General features: G+C 38.6%; 1 protein-coding gene across 3 annotated transcripts; it reads right to left on the bottom strand.

The window, feature by feature from the left end:
- Positions 1 to 697: 697 nt before the first annotated feature.
- On the bottom strand, positions 698 to 18528 carry lpin1a (lipin 1a). 3 transcript variants are annotated; one of them, XM_026171607.2, is made up of 24 exons: positions 18334 to 18528; positions 15531 to 15731; positions 15062 to 15157; positions 11583 to 11679; positions 11267 to 11492; positions 9707 to 9781; positions 9404 to 9496; positions 9112 to 9226; positions 8338 to 8512; positions 8087 to 8233; positions 7893 to 7986; positions 7219 to 7415; positions 6815 to 6908; positions 6594 to 6663; positions 5802 to 5888; positions 5343 to 5435; positions 5130 to 5194; positions 4887 to 5025; positions 4490 to 4638; positions 4267 to 4353; positions 4016 to 4168; positions 3647 to 3761; positions 3447 to 3550; positions 698 to 3325 (listed from the first exon to the last, which is right to left on the bottom strand). In XM_026171607.2, exons 2-24 carry the CDS (start codon positions 15720 to 15722, stop codon positions 3154 to 3156), a joined length of 2835 nt encoding a protein of 944 aa, XP_026027392.2. In that variant the 5' UTR covers positions 15723 to 15731; positions 18334 to 18528; the 3' UTR covers positions 698 to 3153. The 3 variants fall into 3 exon arrangements, with proteins under 3 accessions (XP_026027392.2, XP_026027404.2, XP_026027398.2); XM_026171619.2 differs by lacking the exon at positions 9404 to 9496; XM_026171613.2 differs by lacking the exon at positions 5802 to 5888 and having other exon boundaries at positions 18334 to 18527.
- Positions 18529 to 19451: the final 923 nt, after the last annotated feature.

The following is a 19451-nucleotide window of genomic DNA, read 5'->3' as shown; positions in this document are numbered from 1 at the left end:
TGTGTAAATAGGTACACATGCATGAGAACAGACATACATCTTCCAACAAAAATCTTTTTCAACTAATTATAAACACTTTCACTCTGTGGAATGTGCTGAATCGAAATGATCGACTCCTTAAAATCGAGTGAAACTTTTCATCACTCCAGCCAAAGCAGCAGAGGGGAGGGATGAACTGTTTTTGTGTGGGGGCTAAAATGGGGCAGGGCTAAAATGAAGAAGTGGACTGTGGCAAAATATCCTGAGAGCAGAAAACACAGAAAGAGCTGATTTCCTGTTTAGCTATATGCTGTTTGGTGTCGTGCTAGATGGAAAAAAAAAATCAAATTGAACAGCAGAAGTTTGGGAAAGACAAAGTTTTAAAGTGATAAACTGGTAAGGAAGAAACGATTGGCTGGATTGAATTTTAAAATATAAAACAGATGCGGTTTAATAACAAAACTACAAAGATTAAACACTTCCCGTCTGTGGTAGAATAACTTTTATTTTACTGCAGCACACTCATGAGCTCTGCCTCTCAAAATTAGTATATTATAATATAGAACCAAAAACAGTTCAATAAAAGAAAAAGTACAAATTTAAAGAAAGCATTATGAGGAGCCTATAGGCAAATTTCTGAGGTTAAAGGAAGAATTAGGAACTTACGCAAGAAAACAATCAAGCACTGCATGCAGAGTCAAAAAAGTGTAACACAAAATCAATATTAACTTTAAGTTTATTAAAGATGTGTCCATTGTACAGATTGAATTACAATGTTAACAATGGTTTGCACTGGATACTGGTGGCCTGTTGCTTAGAGCCAAAAACATAACATTTACATGGGAAGCAGCAAAGTAATCATCTAAATCAACACAGAGTCAGAGTGAAAACTAGTCAACAGTTTGAATGAATCTTTCACAGAAAGAAATTAGCAATCACCAAATGGGATTTTCTTTAAAAATGCTGAAAGCAAAATTTGAATTTTGACACAATGATCTCATCTCCTTTTTTTCTTCTTTTTCAGAGCAACATGCCTCCTCAAAAGATCAGGCGACAACACAACAGTCATTACTTAAGAGCATGCGTTCTGAGCATCTTTTTCCTCTGGCACAAATTACACTGGACTTCCCAAAGACAGTTTTTCATTAAATGAAAAATAAATTCCTGACTTTCTTTTAAGTTAATCACAATACACAGAGTATCTGTTATATGTACAAACAGTGACAGTATAACCAGGTGAATCACAATCAGTCAGATTTGTTTCTGGCATTCTGGTATTTCAGTACAAGACACATGAACAAATACTTGTGTACTAAAAATATACTTGTTAATTTCAAACTAAAAATCTAATGAAGTACTCTGGGAATAAATCTTTATGCGATTTAAAACCAGTTAGGCAGTGGAAACATATCTCTTTTTGTAAACAGTTGAGGTTTTATCTTGGTTGCCATTAACGCCTCAAACCACAGGCAGCACTAAAACAACTGGGTGTTGATTTATTGCTTCAGTGGTTGCGTGATGAAAAAGGTACCTCTTAGTTGACTTAAAAAGAGATTTGCCTTGAGGCCTTAAAATGGGTGTGAATATTTGAATGAGCACCAGCATCAAGGTATTTTAGACAATATACTGATTCACAAGAACTTGTATCATAGTACGGTCACAAAAATTATGTTAACACCATACGCAGTGGTTTTCCCATTTTAAGTAATATAAATTAAAAGAGAGGTTTACATTAGGCATAAAAGTTGTTTAGTGGATGTTATTAGATAAGTGATGAAAATACAAACGTCTGATAACAGACGAAAAAACCCCGTATGTACAAACTACAAAAAATAGGCATGTTTCATACAAAAACTTTACAGAATCTGAATACTCTTCCTTTACTTTCCCTCTGCAGGACAGATAAGTGCTTTACATGAAGTACACTAACCTGTGCAATATATCATATTGCATTACAAAACTGAAAATATACTTAGTGTTAAATTAGCTTATGAAGCAATTGCATTGATGGGCATTAGTTATTCGAATGAGTAGAGAGATTTGTATATTACATTGTACGATATTACAGAATGTCCTTTTTTGTACATTTAAAAACAATAGATAGAAACAGACAGAATTTCATTGCATTGTCTTGCACTTGTCTTGAATATAGTCACTGAAGACTATAATATGTGCCATGGCCACATGTTTCACAGTAGCACGGTCAAAAGACCACACGCTTAGCTTTACTTTGCAAAGGAGTTTGGCACAGGAGATTTTTGCATACCCCATTTGTGCTATTTTTGCATGCTCTGGATGGTTTTGCCATATATAGTCTGCATTTTCTGGTGCAAAATGTCCACTGTACTTGAGGTCAGAAGACAACCTTTAGCCACATAGCTAGGTAGAATCTTATTTAAAGTTGTAGTTTAAGTACAACTAATACTGCATGCTACGAGCAGAACAGAAACCGCAGCAAAGGGCCCATCTAGCATTTCAAAAGCTGAACTAAATTGGCAATTTATGTTTTATTGTCTGCTATTTAGGCAATAGTTGAAATAGTTGATTTACTAATTGTTATCCTTTGGAATATACATGATGGGTGTAGGTTAAAGGCAAGAATGGTAACCAGTCGAAGGAATCAGTTAGTTCTGTCTTGGTGCCTTTAGAGAACCAACAAACATGTTTTGAGAAACATTTTGTAGCATAACAAAAAATCTAAAGAAATATTATACTCATGCTGTTTGCAAGGTTTACTATGTGTATGCATTAGAGTCAGAACACTTGCAAATGTGAGTTAGTTTAATTCCCAACCAGCTGCTGAATTTCATCACAGAATTATTTTGGTTTTGCTTTTTTTGTTTGTTTGTTTTTTAAATCTCTTTTCTTGCTTTGTTTTTCACTCAGCAGTCTCATTAGCAATTGATCCTAAGGTTGCCATTTTTAGTCCTCTGCTTTTATCTCCGTCTCCCTGACTACTTTCGTTATCACTCCTAAATGTTAGCACAGCTTGTTTCTTTGTGTTTACTGTAGAAAAAAACATTCATTTCCTTTGAATTGGTACTCAGTTATTTTTTTAAGTATCACCTGTGAGTTAAGGAGCCATCTTGATTTACCATATTAGGAAAAGCTTGATGGCTTCATTCATCTTCACATTTATGCTAAAGCTGCTTCATGCTCGATTCAGCAGTTTCTTCAGCTCATCTTGGCTGGCTGTGGGTCTTCCTCTCCCTCAATAGTGCCTTCAGGAAGTACTTTGTTCCAGTAATTGCATTGGTCAAAATCATCAGAGTGAGTGAAGTCTGCTTCCTCACCTTGCATAAAGACCGGAAAGACATGATCCACCATATCACACAAACGGCCATAGCTGAGAAAGAAACACAAGACTTTTGTCATTTTTCCTGTTAGAAGGCAGAATGCAGACATCAAAACATGGCCATGCACACGAGACTGATGAAAATCAAAAAGCAACTAGGCATATAGCTTACGAGGAAATATTTGTTTTGGCATGCTCCTGCACCAGCTCCCCCTTAGGATTGACAGTGAAAATCCTGTTAAGTGGAACGCCCACCTCCTTATAGGAATAAACATCCTGAAATAACACAAACAACCAGCATGCTTTAAAAATCACTGAGGCCAAAATACGAGCGAGTAATCCACACTGCGGATGTCAGCGCAGTATTCTCACCGTAGCTCTGTTGCCAAAAGCAGCGTAGAATGGTTCAGTGTTTGGGTAGAAAAGGTGCTTGATGTCTGTGAGACACTCGATCTTAAACTTCTCGGGCTTCTTCTCAATCACCTCCCTAAACACAACATAATGTTGAACATTCTTTTTTTTTTTGTCCTCATTGTAAATCTGCCTCAGCTAACTTTTTTCAAAGGGTACATCTAAGTAATAACCACTAACTTGCCAGAGTAAATACTTTTGCCGTAGTTTAAATATGCAAAAACAATAAAGGTTACCTATTATTACCTGCAACTAAATATTTTAGGTTTTGTGTTAATGGCCAAAAATAATCTAGAGTAGAATTTTTCTACCCCTTGCTCTATATCTGACCTGTGCAAGGCAGAAAAAAGACTGCTTGGGCTGAGCAGCACTGGGCCCATTGGCAGCATGGTTCCCCTTTCATTGACCCAGTGGAGGTAACCTCTTGTCATGTCAGCCATGCCAATGGCCCTTGCAGAACAGTACATGAATTTATATCCATTTCTGTAACAAACAAAAGAAAATATGAGAGACAGAAACATAGCATTGTGCTTCACCCCAACATACTGTATTTTAGCTGGAGGACAATAAGCAGCACTCACAGGCTGACTCTGTGGTAGAGCCGTGCGATACCCTGGTGTGTCCAGTCTTTACCCAGCGTAGGGAGGATGTGGCCCAGAGTGTCTGATCTACAGCGTAATGTAAGACAGACAACGTCACAGAATAAAGCTGTCCCTTTGAACCCAAAAACTGTGTAAAGTCTGACTCCTGCTGGTAATATGATAGAACTGAACAGGATGTAGGCCACTAAGTGTTATTTCACACCTTGTAATGGTTCCATCTATATCGGAGATGACTATCTTGTCATCCCAGCTCCAAAGATAGATTGTGCCATGACATCGGCACGTGCCTTGATACTGAGTGGTCACACTGAACACCACTTCATTAGGACCCTCCCTTAGCTGCAGGCTAGCCTGTAAACACACAGATGAGGAAGGTTGAGAAGTTTTCTTGAGGTTTTGGACGTATTTCTATTTTCACTTTGCCTCGACTGCTAAGTAATTTAAACTTTCAGATGGTCTTATTAAAGACAGTGTATTATTGTTTGTTACTGTACAGATTCTTCTATATGTAGTGAACCACATGAGCAAAATATCTTAAATAAGGTAATTTGTATTCCTGTTGATGTCAATAAAAGCAAGTGTAGAAACAAACACTGTACCAGTTGCTCTGACGTGAGCCGAAGAGTCTTCTTGTAACAAATGCCACCAGAACTCTCAAGGGGCTCTGACTGAAAGACTCCTGATATCTGACTGGATGATTTGTGGTCTTCATCACTTGAGGATGATTCATCCTTCAGCCTGAATTATACAAGACAAAAATGCTCATATAAGATTAAACAAGTAGGAAAAAATATGTCAATAGGTGCGGAGAGAAAAATACACAGTTTTAAATCTAACGTTACCTGTTTACTGGGGCCATTGTTATGGAAGTCTCGTCTTGGTCTCCAGCTGCTTCTGTCACTGATTCCTGAGGAACAAAAAGGTCAAAGGTCACATGTATGACCCAAGGAAGAAATTTGACTAATCCTTTCCCCGTTCTTCCTAATGTCCAGTAAATGATACGGTGAATCGTAGATAAACAAGTTCATCATCTGCATATCTATCTGTGCACTTACTGACTTATAGTCATTGTTCCTGCTTCTCCATGAGAACCACCAGCGTCCTCCTTTCTTTGGCATCTTGTCCTTCATAATGTTCTCCACCGATGCCTGGAGACAATCATGCATATACAACTCAAAACTGACCGAAAATGTAACTTAAAGCTGACAAAAAAGAGAGAGCACAAGAAAGCACAAAAAGAAAATCTAAAAGGCAAAGTAAAATATGACAAACCACACTAAACTCCTGCTAACTTGCTTGTAAAACAATTAGAATTGAAAACAATAAGACATGCAAATAGAAAAATAGCAGATGCTAGATTAAATGAAAAGGAAGATGATGTTCATGGTTGGACTCAAGTGAAAATATGGGGAAAAAGAGAGGCTGATGGAAAGGGTAACAATGATAAAGCAACAAAGCAGGCAGATAAAGTCATGCCCCGACCAACACATAAGCAAAGCCAGAAAACATCATACAGGCTGGGTAGGACTGGAGCCAAACAGACCAGGGAGGCAGTATGAGAAGAAGCCAAAAGCAGAAAACACATAACTCAAACACCAACACTTGGTAAATATAAACATCGGGTGGATGGTGAAAGAAAGAATGGATTTAAATAAAAGGGAAAAATAAGAAGGGGGACAAAGACATGACATTAATCAAGTGTTAGGTCAATGAATTTACCACAACAGTTCACTGTGATATAGGACTGGCAAATATGCTATAAGCTCTCCCATGTGTCGAGTAATTTTGATCGGTAGCATGTAAGTTTTGTTCACTTGGGATAAAGTGAAAACATTTAAATCTTCACTTAGTTTTGAAATATTGATTATTGAAACAAGGAATGAGTGTGAACACATTTCAGTTGGTGTTATTTTGTTGTATTAATGAGAGGTGGCTGGCAAACAACAATAGTGAACCAGAGTGGGAAAAAAAAACAGATTAAGGATAAATTGTAAAATGCCAGAAATGCTCTGGAGTAAAGGTGGTCCATAACATTGCAACACAACAAACACACCATATAACAAATAACAATATTGAATACAACAGTAGATAGTAGCCAAAGTAATGTATATTCATCAAAGCAAAATGTGGCTTTACACATTGTTTCAGACAAAAAACAAAACTCTTCATTTACACATTTTATTGATTAAATACAACAAAACGTAAAGGTCCGTCTTCACAGTTTTTGAGAGGGCAGAATTTGTGGCATTCATGTCGAATGGAAAGAATCAGGAGTAAATACTTGTGTATCACTGTGGTGGTCTTACCTGTGGCAGTGGTTTCTGGTAGACCTGCATGGCCAGCATGACAGGAGCAGCTGTGTTCCAGTTGTAGTACCTACAACAGGTGACAGAGGAAGCTATTATGCACCCGTTCATTCTTAAAGACATCTACTGGCAAAGGATAGCTTACATATTTGCAAAAAAAAAAAAAAAAGCTTGTATATGTCAGACGCTCAGTTCAAATAAAGAGCAGTAGAAGTACATACTTGCTTCCTATCTTGACCACAAGGTTAGGGTCATCAATAATAGAAGGGTTTTCAGAGAACTGTTGGTAGGAAACAGCCTTCTCCATGAATTGCTCTGTAGCAGGAACAGACAGAGGCAAGAACAAATGAGAAAAAAAGATCTGATTGATAAGATAGTTTTTTCATATAATAACTTATTTTTATCTAACTGTGTGAAATCTTAAAAATCAATTCATTTCTGTTTAAAATATGTAAAACGCGAACAGACCTGCAACATTATTTATGAATATTGTTAAAGTTTTCAAATTAAAAAATATAATATGTTGTTTTTAATTTCTTTCATATAAGCTTTATCTCGACAACTGCAAATATTTCATGCACATTATTTCACTATTATTATCCAACATCATCATTCCCTGTCCCACCTTTTGTAATCTCCCTGTTATCAGTGAGTCCTCCACACAAAGAGATAGCAACATGAGGTAGATCACACACTTGATCCACCAAACTGTCCACGCCACTGTCCACCCCGCTGCTGCCGACTGACTGTGGGGATTGGTTAGCGCTCCGCACACCCACCATCATCTCAGTGTCCCCCTTCATCGAGCTGCTGCCTCCGTCACTGTGGAGGGAAAAATACACACACATGGATCACACAGTAATTCTTCATACTATCATGCCATATACTATGTAAACAATGGTCTAAAATGTATTTAGTACACTTCAAGTTCTTCAAGGCTAAATTCAGTTTTGGAAATTGGAGTTTTCGAAGACCTTGAGAGGAGGAATATCTGTCTTCTCTTAGTTATAAAGAAGTTCAATGGCTGTTACCATGTGGTGACAAAAATACAACTGAAAGAAGGTCTCCTTCTTTCTCGTAACCTAGCTACCTCATTAATCTTCTTCATGCTATCAAGTTCAAATAATCTGCTATTATAAGCACTTACAGTGAAGCAAGTGCTTAGTTATTGAAAAAAAAAAACCTAATGTTATACAAAAATCATCCATAAAGTATTCTGTGCTCTGTGTGTCAGTGGAAAGAAATACTGTGATCCCTAATATGGCCACCAGAGGGTGCTACAACACATGCTGTACGTACGTTTTAGGAAAGTAAAGAGCAGCTACTTCAGGCTCCAGTTCTGTAATGTCATCCAGGTAAATACCATCAGCACCCAGGTGTTGACTTCTCTTTTCTAGAAGAGACATTTATCAGTGCATAAAAGAGGAAACAGAAATTTAGACACACTGAGATCAAGATATCCATTGTTTACGAGCAGAAAACTCAAACAGTACCTTTCCTCTTGGACGGTGAATCGGTCCTTTTGATGGGACTATTCCTGCTATCTTCCAAATGATCAGGAAGAATTCTTTGAGACACTGAGCATGTTGTCAAACTCTCCATCTGTACACATGACGGCCCAACACTTTTCACTTCTCTCTCTAAAGGAAAAAACACAGCATTTCTCAAAGCATTTTAATGTGACGCTGTGCAAATTTATCCTGCTTTTAGATATTTGTACATTCAGTGCAAAGTTTTATTCTACCTTGTTCTCTGACAATGTGTCCATTTCTGTTTTCCTCTGTGTCTTTGTCCAGTGGTGGCACTGGACTGCACAGAGTTCCCATGTCACTGATGGCTCGGAAGTGAGTGCTAGAAGACACCGGTATGGAGACAACAGCGGCAGAATCCTGCTTCTGGTGGGCGGTCAGGAAAGATGGCTGTAAAAGAAAAACAGACAGTCAGTTCAGACAATATTTGCTTTCTTACATACATTTTATTAACCCCACCCCTTAGTCATGTTTCATTTTCTCCACTCATACAGGCTGAAGTCTTAACATTACTTATAAAATAGATATGGCTTTGTTGGTTCTGATCAGCAGGTGGAATCAGTTCAGAATCAGCACATTTGTGTCCATTTGTTTGACTTTGGGTGTGCAACCTATGCAGACATACTTTAGTGTAGTCCTCCAAGAAACTAACAGTGTGCAGCCTAATGTTGATGAAGCTGTGTGTCGACTGATACACAAAGTGGATCAGCGTGAGTAGTAAAGGGAGCAACTGTGGAGCACAACCCAAAGGCGAGAAGCATGAAAAAACAAAAAAAGCAGCACGAGAAGTGCTAATAATGGGTGCGGTGGACAGTTTTCATTGTTTGCACACTTTATTTTACCTTCACACCTTAACACAGTAAACAGCTACAACATGCAGTTATATGTATATATTGTATTTTATGACCATGCAGTTGATTTAATGCTGCCATCCCCAAAAGGCAAAGCCAACAGACTCAATTCATGTGATGCCATGTGTGGTTATGTACCTGGGCAGCCTGTGGTAACTCCCCCCAGGTCCATAGCATCTCAGGGTTGTCCTTAGATGGATTTGTTAGCTCTGAGTCACTCTTTGGTGTTGATGACTGCGAATCGTCTGGGCTACTGGAAAAGTTAAAGTCAAACATTTGTTTTGGATTGTCTGGTACTTCACAGTTTCAAAGTTACAAAGTTACAAAATGTATCATTCTTTGTGCAAATTTTTATTGCATAAATAATGCACTAAAATTAGTGCATTATTTCATATTTAGTGTTCAGAGAGGGTGGAATCTAAGGTGATACCTAGTAGGAGAAGAGAAGTGAGAGGACTGCTGAGGACAGGAGATGGATAGACCACAGGGCTGAGGAATGGACAGAGTCTTCTTAATCAATTTACTACAGAAAGAATAAAAGACAAAAAGAACACAAAAAAAGAGAAGGGAAGAAAAGAGAGAATGAAAGACAGTGAATTGTGATTCCATCTAATTATCATGAGGACAAAAAAACATATTAAAATGTGCAATATGCTATTTCATGAGAAGAGTTTATTAAAGAGTTCAAGTGTGTGTCTGTCAGTGTGACAGACACACACTTACATCCAAATACCTCTGTGAATGAGTCCAGTCAGTGCTGGGGAGAATGTGGGCATTGGCAGTCAATCCCTGATCACCATACACAGGTCTGATCACAAATACACACATCCAGTGAGATGTCAGTCATGTGCACAACCATTTTATTTCATCATTAGTGCAGACACTGGTATTTACTATGTAAACAGTGCGTCGATGCAAGTCGTATCACAGCCAAGAAACTATGGTATGGTCTTTTTATTTGTTGAAAATTGAAATGTCGTGGGCTGTTTGACTGTGACCGCATATCATAAACCAGCCAAGGAAATACACTCATTAAGTACAATTTAGAGAATGACTTGAAGCACACACACTTTTTTTGCTTGTCTTTAAGGGTTTCAGGATCATGTGGCAAACTTCCTAAAAAAGGCTTGGAATGCCTCCAGTAAGGATGACCCCGTGAGCCATTCTTTCAAAGAGACAGTGCGCGCTGTGGGAAACGGACAAATCCTTGGAGCAAGTCCAACAAGCAGAGCTGGTTTCCAAGAGGGCTTCACACATGAACACAAACATGCACAAACCTGCACACACACATAAAACTGCTTCTCTTTAAACACTTAAGAAAATTATTTATTTATTGAACAGAAACTAACCTTAATTCCATTTAACACCGGTTAGAGAGAAAATTGATCCTGGTTTTCAACATAAACACACCACATTGATTTTTCTGATGCCTTCTCACTGTTTTGAGCTGTGCAGGACTTGCTTAGACAAATTAAAATCTAGCAATGTTTGAATATGAATCTGTTGAAAGCAGGTGGGCTGTTTGTTATTGCCATTCAAATCTGATCAAACTACACCGACACAGCAGTCCTCATGAAGCACGTGTTCTAAAGTTTTCAGTGTTATATTCTTCTCTCATTAAGTACTTTTTCAACACATATTTTAATTGGAGATAAAGTATTGGAATTTCAGGAGCGGGACCACACCTCCAAACATGCTCCTTCCGATTCTTATCTACAGTATATATGTTCCCCCAGTTCTACAAGCAGTTCCTTCTTGTTTACGTGCCCCACCCTCCATCCCCTCTTCAATTCTTTAACTTCTTCACTTCTATTTAGTACATGGGGATCTGCTTGGCCCGGGAGCCGCCACCAGGCCCCTTCGAGGTCTTCCCCAAATCGCAGTTCAATTCACATCCAAGCCATTCACCTTTATCTACTAAAACGCTGTGAAAGCTAAAATGAGGACATAGGCCCAGATATGAATATATATATATATATATATATGTAATCTGTGATTTAAATGATATAAATACACACCCAGCTTTTAGACAGTTCAAACAGCCACTTAAACACATACCCATGCATGAAAAATGTAAGCACACACACACAAACACACACAGGTTTTCCACTTAACACAGTTAAGGAATTATTGGCAGTGGTTCATCGGCTTCGCAAACAACACTGTGACAACCAACAAATGTTTTTTTTCCCCTGTTAAATACCAGGCTGGCAGGTATAATAACCTCTCTTTCTTTCTCCCTCTCTGTTTCATACACGCAAACATATTCAGACTTTCTCTTGCACACACACACCTGCTGCTGTCCCCCTCCATTTCCTCATCTGAGCTCAGGTCAATAGTGAACATGTCCTCATCATCTGAGAACTCTTCTCCACTTTCCTCTCTCCTCAGTCCTGCGCCTCCTCCACCTCCCTCTGGCCGTGCCTTCTTCTTTCTCTTTCTCCTCTTCTTGGTTAACCCTCCTTCACTTTGCTGCAGTCCCAGATTCTGAACAGGAAGCGGGCCGCATGGGATGGAGTCTATATGATGGGAAAGAGTATCATAAAAAACTGTTTAAGAAAATGCAAATTGTCACAAATTCTAACATCGCTGTTTCCAACGGCGCCTACCATGGTGACGAGAGTTGCCCCTGGCTAGATGTGACTTCATTAACTCCTGCCCTGTTGACATGATTGGTGATGTTGCCAGGTAGGATGGAACCACTTCCTGTTTCCAGGGAAAGTGAGATAAGGTCTGAAATTAGCAATACTTGACGCAAGTCTTTTCTGCTGTACCATCTCTTGTGTAGACCGCAGCATCTATAATAGCTGCTGATACTGACATGAAAAGTGCTTCTACTTTTGTTTTTTTTAATTATTATTATTGCCTTATTGAGAACTCTTTGTTCATACATTTAATGATGCAATTGTCTTCTTTGGTTTAAGCCATTAGCTTTGACATTTATATCTGGAGTTTTTAAGAATTATTACACAACAGCAAGTAAAAATTGCCCTCTGAACAGTTGTAATATAAAATAGATTGAGAATCCAATCATGTAGGACAAGATGCAAGAATAAAGTGGAGCATTTTAAGGTCCCATCACCCTCTCTACAGCTGGGGGTGATGAAAAAGCCTTGAGTATAGCAGGTAATGACCAGGCCAAATATGTTTGTTCTCTGTCAAAATGTCATAGCAGTCCATATTGCAGATTGCTGATTTTTCTATTCTAAAAGAAAATGAAATATTGCAACAACAGATATGGTCATTCCTACTGCCAAACAGCCAGCTAAATAATCTGGTGAAAATTTGAGCTCAGATTAGCAAAATCACAGAGATTTGCTCATCAGCGTTGCACTGCCAAGAGGCTGCTAGAAGAATAAAGAGAGACAGAGAGAGAGAGAGAGAGAGAGAGTGGGGGAGGCGGAGGCATGATAAAGGGATGATCCAAACAGAGCAGACTCACACATGCCTTGCAGTTCACGTGTCATTGCACAGTCCAACACAGCACAATTCATTTAGACTGGAGAGGAAAAGGGATAGTACTGAGTACAGATCTACTCTGAGCTCTATACTCAGAGGGAAATATCAGCTCTAAAGCCAGTTTCAGTTCCAGTATTTAAATTGTTTTTGTTTTTTTACTCCAGTCTGTTGATATTTCAGTTTCTCACTGAACTATAAGTGTTATTCCCACAATTTCCTTAGAAAAAGAGCATTTGTGCACAAATATAGAGTTCTTAAACCACACAAGATCAACTATAAAGCGATTTGTTTATATGCTGCAAAATGCAATGTAATAAATAAGATTACTTCAATTACTGAGTAAAAATCTTTCCAACACTTTGGTTTTACATCTGTGATATTTGCATTAAAGGGTTGTTAAATGCACATGCCATAAAGATAAAGAGAGTAATAATTCTCTTTATGTGTCACCCTTTAGGGCACAAAGTCATTAAGTTACATCATCGGAGATGTTTCTTTTATTAAAGCACTGGTATTGAAAGATTTCTAATGTTGTAGCATGAAGATGAGAATTTTGGGCTCAATTTTTGTGCATTTATTTGATCATGCACAAACCCCTGCAAACTTTGCACCTTGAGAAACACAGATGAAGAGTGTACAGAGTGTACATTAGGACTTGAGATGTGACAACTTAGACTGACACAGTCTGCAAGCTCCCATGATGCTTGTTCTTTTACCTCTTCATGTGAGTGGCAAACACACCGTGCTGTGCTACCAATGTGCTATTACCAGCTAGAGGTTTTATGTCCTTGTACTGCTCCTCTTTCATGACATGTACAGTATGTCTCAGTAATTTCCGAGGGCAGTCTGTGTGTAACAGACTATACAGTGTGTGAAATGGCAGACCTATAAATAGGTCTCCGGTGGTTTTCCACTCTCTGGAGAGAGAGTTATGTTAAGGGAAAGGATTCAAGTCGAGACCAAAACTATAAGACAAACATGGTCAAACCGAATTCGCAAATAACTCTATGTGGGACTGAAACTAAAAGCCATTATTTTCTTGTCTGTTGTGGAAAGAGGTATTATAGTATTGATTTATTAATAGCTTCTCTATAAGATGGACAGTAAGTAATGGATGCAGCATTAGATGGACGTAATCCTTCGGAAAAGGAATTAGAACCTCTCAGATTGCAACATATTCCTTTTCATTCTTGGCCAGGGGAAAGCGCGAGCTCCTGGTTACTCACCACTTCACGAGTAACATTGTGACTGCTGATAGATGTTGTTTACTACAATAGATCTTCCTTGAAGTACCTCTCAACCTCAAATACTCCCATACTCCCTCCTACCTCCCATGAGACGTTACCTATCGCGTTACAGAATCAGGTTTCAAAACAGAAGGGAATGTTCCCAGATTATGCCGTTTCCTGTGACGTGTATGTGCATGTGCGCTGCAAATACTTCTGTGTAATACGGCGTATTACAGATACATGAAAAGCTAAAATCTGACAGATAAATTCAGCTTCAGGGGATTGAGGCAAACCAGTGGGTAAAGTCTATGGTTGAATAATGTGAGCCGTTTCTATTACAGATGCCCCAATTTATCAGTTGAACATTGTATCTGTTGCCATTTGCCTGGAAGCAAATAAACTGGTGTCTGGCACTGGCAATAGTCAATGTCTGTCTGTCCTCGCATGACACTTTTGTACTGCGTAAATGTTCATAAGAGCTTTTAGACTTGAAAAACAAATGTCTTTGTTTCCCTGGCTGAAATGGGAAGAAAATGACAAAGTGTTGCCTGCTCCTGGCTAATTGTTGGAAGTAAGAAAACACCCTGTATAACATAGTTACAGGTCCAAAACAACACAAAACACCTTTAGGCAAATGTTGCTATGAATTGACACTATATGAATCAGTCATTCATTTCTATCAAATTTCTTTTTCTCCACCCACATATCAAAGTTAGACAATGACAGACTGTCGACTGTGTGTTTAGTGTCTGACTGACCAGTGTTTGTCTCTGCTTTCTGCTTGTCATGATGGTTTATTTCTGGGAAGCTAAACTCGTGTTTGCCAAGAAGATGCCACAGGAGGACAGAAGCACTTGTTGTGCCTTGTTATTGAGCCTAGTGTTTTGCTAAAATGTTTAGCTACTTATCTACAAACAAGTTGATAAGGTCTATGCTTGGATTTTTTCCCCCAAGTATGACAACACTAGGATATTTTATATGCACATGTAAATAAAAAAGGTACTCAATTAATAGAAAACCTCATAATATTAAGAAATTTTGAAGTATATTTTACACTCCTTAAAGCTGTGTGGTAAAACTGACGCCGCGAGTGAGTCAAGGTACATCTTTTTTCTTACTCTGGGCTTGTCAGGGCAGGACGAGAAGACATTTAAGTTTGGCAATTAAAGTTACAACAACGTGTAGTTGCAGATTAATCAGCGAGTGGTAAAACCAGTGAGAATCGCTACTACCTAAGAGGGCAAATAATAATTTAGCTCTGTTGGAGCACAGTGATAAATCAAGCACTTCTTGTATATTAGTTCAGGCTTTATGACCTTCATATCTGCGAGTAATGTTCTGTGCTATTCTCGTGTGTGTTTACTGATTCAGGAGTAATGACTCTGTCAATCACTACTCACCATTTTGTTCTCAGTCTCTTTAACAAAGAAAGCCTCTCCATTTTCTCCCAGCTTCATGTGTAAGCTCACTGGCTCTCCATTAATTTCTATGTCCACCTGCAGAACAGAACAGAAAAAGAATTGATTAAGACTAATGCCTTAGACTTCATTAGCATTCCCTGACAACCTCCAGACTGGAAGGTTGAGAAGACCAATGCAGTACCTTTAGGCTATAAAAAATAAATAATAATCTGTTATAACCTAATGTTATCATTAAGATACGGACTCATGAGTTTTACTGATTGTAGTCCTGTTTTAAATATACTGTTATAATGCACTGTTTTAGTTTCTTTTTTTCAAAAAATATACTATAGCGCTGCACAAATGAATGCAGATTAAATTTACATATATTAAAATTTACATTTAGCTGTCGTGAAATATAAAATAGATTTTAAACATGTGCAGGTTAGAGAGCGCTCTATGATCTCACCACTTTCTCACGTGACCGCAGCACACCCATCTTGCCAAAGCGGACGTGAAACGGAGAGCACTGTAAGGAACCATCTGGCTGCCGGACCACAATGACATCTATACACCCAGACAGTGTTGCAGGGTTGAGCCCTCTGTACAGCTCCTTGACCTGCACAAACACCTGCCCCGCCAGCTGACCCACATAATTCATGGTTTGCAACTGGGAGATAGAGAGTGAGAGAAGAAATATAGGAGATTATTCATCTGTTTTAGTCACGTTTCATGTCTTTAACGTCAAAACACAATGCAAGGCCATCTTGTTACATAATTACACATTAAGACACATTATTGATATACTGAGTCCAGTTTGTGCCCACTCATGCCAGCTAACTGCATAATCTCAAGTGGTTTCTGGCAGGTTGCTGATACCTCAAGCAAAGACAGCTTCATCATTCTTTTCTCTATTCTTGTGGTGCTTCTGAGTGCGGGGTATGTTTGTGGGTTTGACCAAAGTTGGTATATGAGAGCATTGTGCTTTTCAAAAAAGACAGAATGAGGGGGTGGGTTTACCCCCCACCAAAAAAGACAGCATTATAAACTCAGCGCATTTTCCTTTCTGTAGTGCAAATATACAGTCCATCAGGGATGTCTGGCATTACTCTAGTACGGCAAACATGCTCTTGTGAGCGCATCACAGACAGGGAAATGCCTCCAGTGTCCTCCAAGATTTATGGTTGTGAGTAATGGAGAAATGAACAGCAACCCATCTGTTATGAACTGAACAGCCTTATTAATTTTTTATGAATAAACAAGTTGATATTTCATAAGCCTTCTTCTGTTGTACTGTCTTTGCAATGTACAACCTAATGGCCCTACAGCTATGATGGCTTATTAATAGTAGCCACTATGTAATAGTCAATGTTAATTGTAACCAGATATTTTTAGAGAGAATGTTTAAAAATATATAAATCCCCTTTTGGTGAGAGGCATACAGAAACAAGAGGGAGAGCGGGAAAAGGTTACGAAAGGGCGGTGAGGCCACGTGTAACATGGGTTTAAACACATTCAAGAAAATTGTAACCACCTGTCACCTGCTTGTGCTGACTAAGATAGTGTCACATACACAAACATTACAGCACGCCCAGTCGGCAGATGGCTTCGTGCTTCAGCAAACTGTGCAAGAACGCTGATGATGAGGATGATTCATTAACACACATCAATTATTGAACATCACAGATTGGGGATCTTTTGTTCTAATGGCCTAGCTTTATTCCACTACTCATCAAAGCCACATAAGTCAATCATCACACCCTTGGTCTAACCAGGCCACAACAATAATAACACAACACACCACAACACTGTTATTAGAATAACGACTACACGCTGTGCACCTTTCCTTCTTTTTTCTGCTTCTGCAGAGGAGTGTGGTAGAAAACGGCTTAAATTCAGTGATATCTGTATATCGTACAAAGTAACCCATAATGCTGTTCATGGAAATCAAAATGATTAATATGTGTTCTAAATGTTTATTCAACATTCTTTCTTTTAACATGGAAAGAAAATAATAGGATGGAATAGAAACTGTAGTGATAGCTATCGAACATACTTTGCAAATGAACAAATTTGCATATAACCTCATGGGAGAAAATATGTTCTTTTTCCTTTGGTAGTTTGTTTCAACATGTCAGTTTCTATGGTGCAATTTCGAGCATTACAAATGGGATAGGCAATAATTATTTGATCCCTTGACCCAACTCTGACTCCCTGGACCTCTTGTCCATTTATTTCAACACCATGAATATGAGTCCATCAATTTTCATGCCACAGACCTGACATTACGGTAAACAGAAATCTCCCGCAAACACATCTCTCTCTCTCCTTTAATCTCTCTCTCTCTCTCTCTCTCTCTCTTTCTCTCCCTCACACACACACACACACACACACACACACACACACACACACACACACGGCCAAAGCCATGCCCAGTCCTCCAGGACGTTTCTGTTAAAGAGCCAATCACACTGCGCCTCAATTACGTAATAACCTATCACGAGTCCACCCAAGGCCAAGGGGTCATTATGTGTCATTAAATGGACATGCAGCACAAGAAACAAAACAGTTAGGCTACAAGAACCTGATCTCAGTCACTGCTGTTCTTTTTCGGATAAGTGAGCAACAACGCTGAGTTGCATTCACAGTGTGTGACATAGTGTGCTGAGGCTTATTTATAAACATAAAACATCAGTGGCCTCTCACCACAGGAAAGACAGTGTGCAAACACGGACAGGATAGCTGAGAGGTAAGAGAGAGATTGAGGGATTTACAGACAGATGATAATGTGAAGGATTATCCAATTAAATCAATTTAATGTGACTGGAGCAGCCAGACACACCGGGATGATTGTCTGTGACAAATGATAGCTAAATAAAACAAAAAAGGGAGGGGGGTTCTATATATTAGACAGCACTTTACTAAATCACTATACCGTCTGAAAACGCACACCACGAAATAAAACCATAGATGCATATATTATACATATATACAAATATATAAACAAATACTGTCACAAATATTGTGGATATTTCTCTTATGCAGGATGTGAAGAGAAGCTGCATCAGTACGGGATTGATAATTACGTCGTAGTGTGGCTCTGTGGCGACATGTAAACATCTGCACACGGGGTGAGGCTCTGCAGTCTGCATCAGGGCTCTGTCTTCATTCAAACAGCCCAAGCAATATATAACACCTGTACTTCAAAAATACCTAAACCCCATGACATGTTTCTCACAGCATGCTACAGAAGCAATGTAGTCTTTGCTTACATTATTTATGGACGTCGCTCTTCCCTCCAGAATATTTCTTCCTTCCGATTTTTCCACTAAGGGTCCTATACTGGTTTACGGCGTTAAGTGTCAGTGCTCAGCACAAACATCATCGGTAATATTCACACTCTTACAGCTTTGTTGACATCTGATCGTGGCTTCTGTGCTCGAGGATGATATGCGTTTTAAATCGTATGCCGCGTTCAGGTTACCTTGGAAATCGGACGCATGAATCGGGAGTGACGTCACTCCAGTATTAACGTCTGGAAAACAGGAAAAAACAGGATTTGTTTTTACTTCTTAGCAAACTACAGTCTTTTGTGCACCACTAATACTACTGGGAAATACTTTTACTGTTTTTAACACACACTTGTGCACAGAAGCTGCTCAGTTCTCCGCCTATGGCTTATTTAGCGAGCACGACAGTGCAGATTACAAGTTTTACAGTTTAATTTATGACATCTCGGATTGTTAACTCGATATTAATGGGGTTGCTCCGACTTCTCCGGTTGGAAGTCAGAGCTGACGGGTCGTTCCAGACGAAAAATAAGACTGCAAACTCGGAACTTTACACTTCCAAATTACTCTGGAACGCACCACGTGGATTAAATATTCCTCCCTCCACCACAGAGCTGCAACCTCGGACTGATCGATTGGCTGAGCACCGATGACGCCACACAATGTTTGCTGAACAGTTCCCTTAAAAAATCAGTTATGACTATATTATTGTTTTGTCTCTGCTTGTGTTTACTGTTCACACTTTCTAATTCCTGCATTATACTTTAATACTTCTTTAAAAAAAAGAAATTACATGCAACAACTTTATTAATAAAGTAATTTAAAATCTTATCATAAGCCCCTATAAAGGTAATTAATTATGTTGAAAAGGGACAATTTGACCTCAAAGCTCGTTGAAAATATTTCACAAATGCACAACCGAATTATACATTTCAATATTATATACTAATGTAATTAAATAATACCTCTAATAATTATATATAGATAGCGTACTATATCAATTACTATATCTATATATAGATAAATGAATATATAAAATATGTAAATGCTATATGTTAGTGTAAATTCACTTCTTGGTTCAGTGAGAAAAGGATTGTCTA

This window comes from Astatotilapia calliptera, chromosome 1 (genome assembly GCF_964374335.1).
Source record: "Astatotilapia calliptera chromosome 1, fAstCal68.1, whole genome shotgun sequence".
Classification (NCBI taxonomy): Eukaryota; Metazoa; Chordata; class Actinopteri; order Cichliformes; family Cichlidae; genus Astatotilapia; species Astatotilapia calliptera.
The sequence above is the reverse complement of the archived record's forward strand: the minus strand, read 5'-3'. Positions and strand labels throughout refer to the sequence as shown.

Excerpts from the sequence above, each read along its gene's own strand:
- lpin1a (XM_026171607.2), bottom strand. The coding sequence starts at position 15,722 with ATGAATTATGTGGGTCAGCTGGCGGGGCAGGTGTTTGTGCAGGTCAAG. Across the intron at positions 5,889-6,593 it reads ACCAGAAACCACTGCCACAG|TGTTGGTGTTTGAGTTATGT; the intron begins GTAAGACCACCA and ends ATATTTACCAAG. Across the intron at positions 3,551-3,646 it reads CTTTTGGCAACAGAGCTACG|GATGTTTATTCCTATAAGGA; the intron begins GTGAGAATACTG and ends GTGTTATTTCAG.